Source organism: Triticum aestivum, chromosome 3B, assembly GCF_018294505.1.
Source record: "Triticum aestivum cultivar Chinese Spring chromosome 3B, IWGSC CS RefSeq v2.1, whole genome shotgun sequence".
NCBI classification, from domain to species: domain Eukaryota; kingdom Viridiplantae; phylum Streptophyta; class Magnoliopsida; order Poales; family Poaceae; genus Triticum; species Triticum aestivum.
This window is the reverse complement of record NC_057801.1, coordinates 799,619,833-799,621,353: the sequence shown is the minus strand read 5'-3', so window position 1 is coordinate 799,621,353 and position 1,521 is coordinate 799,619,833. Positions and strand designations below refer to the sequence as shown.

General features: G+C 52.7%; 1 protein-coding gene across 1 annotated transcript; it reads right to left on the bottom strand.

Moving 5' to 3' along the window:
* Positions 1-608: 608 nt before the first annotated feature.
* LOC123066682 (uncharacterized) lies at positions 609-1,180 on the bottom strand. Its single transcript, XM_044489722.1, has one exon. The coding sequence runs from the start codon at positions 1,178-1,180 to the stop codon at positions 842-844; it is 339 nt and encodes a 112-aa protein (XP_044345657.1). The 3' UTR covers positions 609-841.
* Between the last annotated feature and the right edge of the window lie 341 nt (positions 1,181-1,521).

The following is a 1,521-nucleotide window of genomic DNA, read 5'->3' as shown; positions in this document are numbered from 1 at the left end:
GAATGATGAGGGGTGATAAAAGAATAAATTGAGAAGTGATGAGGGGTGGTGATTAGAGACTAGAGGTTAAAATAATTCAGAAATTTGAAAAAAAAAATTCAATTTTTTTTTCAAAAACCTGTGGCGGCCTTTAGTCGCGGTTAGCCACAAGAACCGCGACTAAAGGTCCTCCGCCCCGACGGCCACCTGGCGCCCACGTGGACGGGCCTTTAGTCGCGGTTCTTAAGCAACCGCGACTAAAGGGGGGGGCCTTTAGTCGCGCCCGTTCGGTCGCGGTTGCGCAACCGCGACTAATGGCAGTTGCGAACCGCGACCAAAGGCCCTTTTTCCACTAGTGACTTGTTCATGTGGGAGGGATGCAGTGTAATCGCCGCCGGCGAACACTCTGTGATTTAGATGGAAGGCGGGGGGCAACGGTGTCACGATGGCATGCGTAGGCGGTCTGGCTGGTTTGGTGGTACGAGGAGGGACATGAAAGAATAAACTGTTCATGCAAAATTTACTGAAACACACAAAAATTCCTACCGCATGCTAAAGAGTGTAGGTCCCTTTCTCGTACTACACTTTACAAGGACTTTGATTCAAAAGCTACGTTCTCGTGTCAAGAAGAATCACAAACTGTTTTTACTCGTGTTTAATTGCAAACTGGATGGAAGATGGCCTCGAGTTTCGACCATCAGTCGGACGGTCTATTCACAATCGCACAATACAAACACGACCTAGTAGTTTCAATGTACAAGGCGATAGCAACGGCGGTACTGAAATGCAACATGGAAATGGAAAAGGGAAAGTGCAGGAAGGAGGTTGCATTGACGCCCGTATGTAGTGCTGGCCCATTCGGTTACTTAGGGGCGCACCCGTAACGTGGGTTGCATCCCCGGAGGCCGCCGCTGTACGGCCCTCCGGCGATGCACGGAGTTTTAAGGCAGCGCTGCTTGCTCCTGTCGTAGACGCTCTTGCCGATGTCGACGAGGACGCGGCGGTGCACATCCATGTCCACTGCAACCTCAGGCGCCACGCCGTCCTCCAGCTTGATTGACGACGTTGGCATCACCTGCCGCACCGCCACCGCCACGTCCATGCTGGCGGCGCCGCCGGCAAAGGCCGTTGCCTTCGCGCCCGGGCCAGCGAGCAGTACAAGCGCGAGGATTGCAGGAGAGATGCACACCTTTCTGCCCATGGCCGCTTAGCTAATCCGTGTGTGCTGGGAGCCGTGGACGAGAGTGCGGTAACTAGGAGCAGCTAGCACTGGCTTATAGTAGATCGAGAGTTGTTACGGGGCACCTCAGATCTAAGAGCTCCTGTGAAATAATGCCCTCGTAGAATCTGAAAAATGCGTGCAAGTACAGCAGCTACAGGAGCTCCTCGTATGCCGTTGGATCTGAGATCCGAGGGCCCAGAAGTCTGTATCGTGGGAGCACCTATGCTCCCATATCACAGGATACTCTCCTCATCGTGTGTATAGCAGGGCTCGGTTAATAATATACTACCTTCATTCTCGTTCATTGGCTCTCTTCGTAA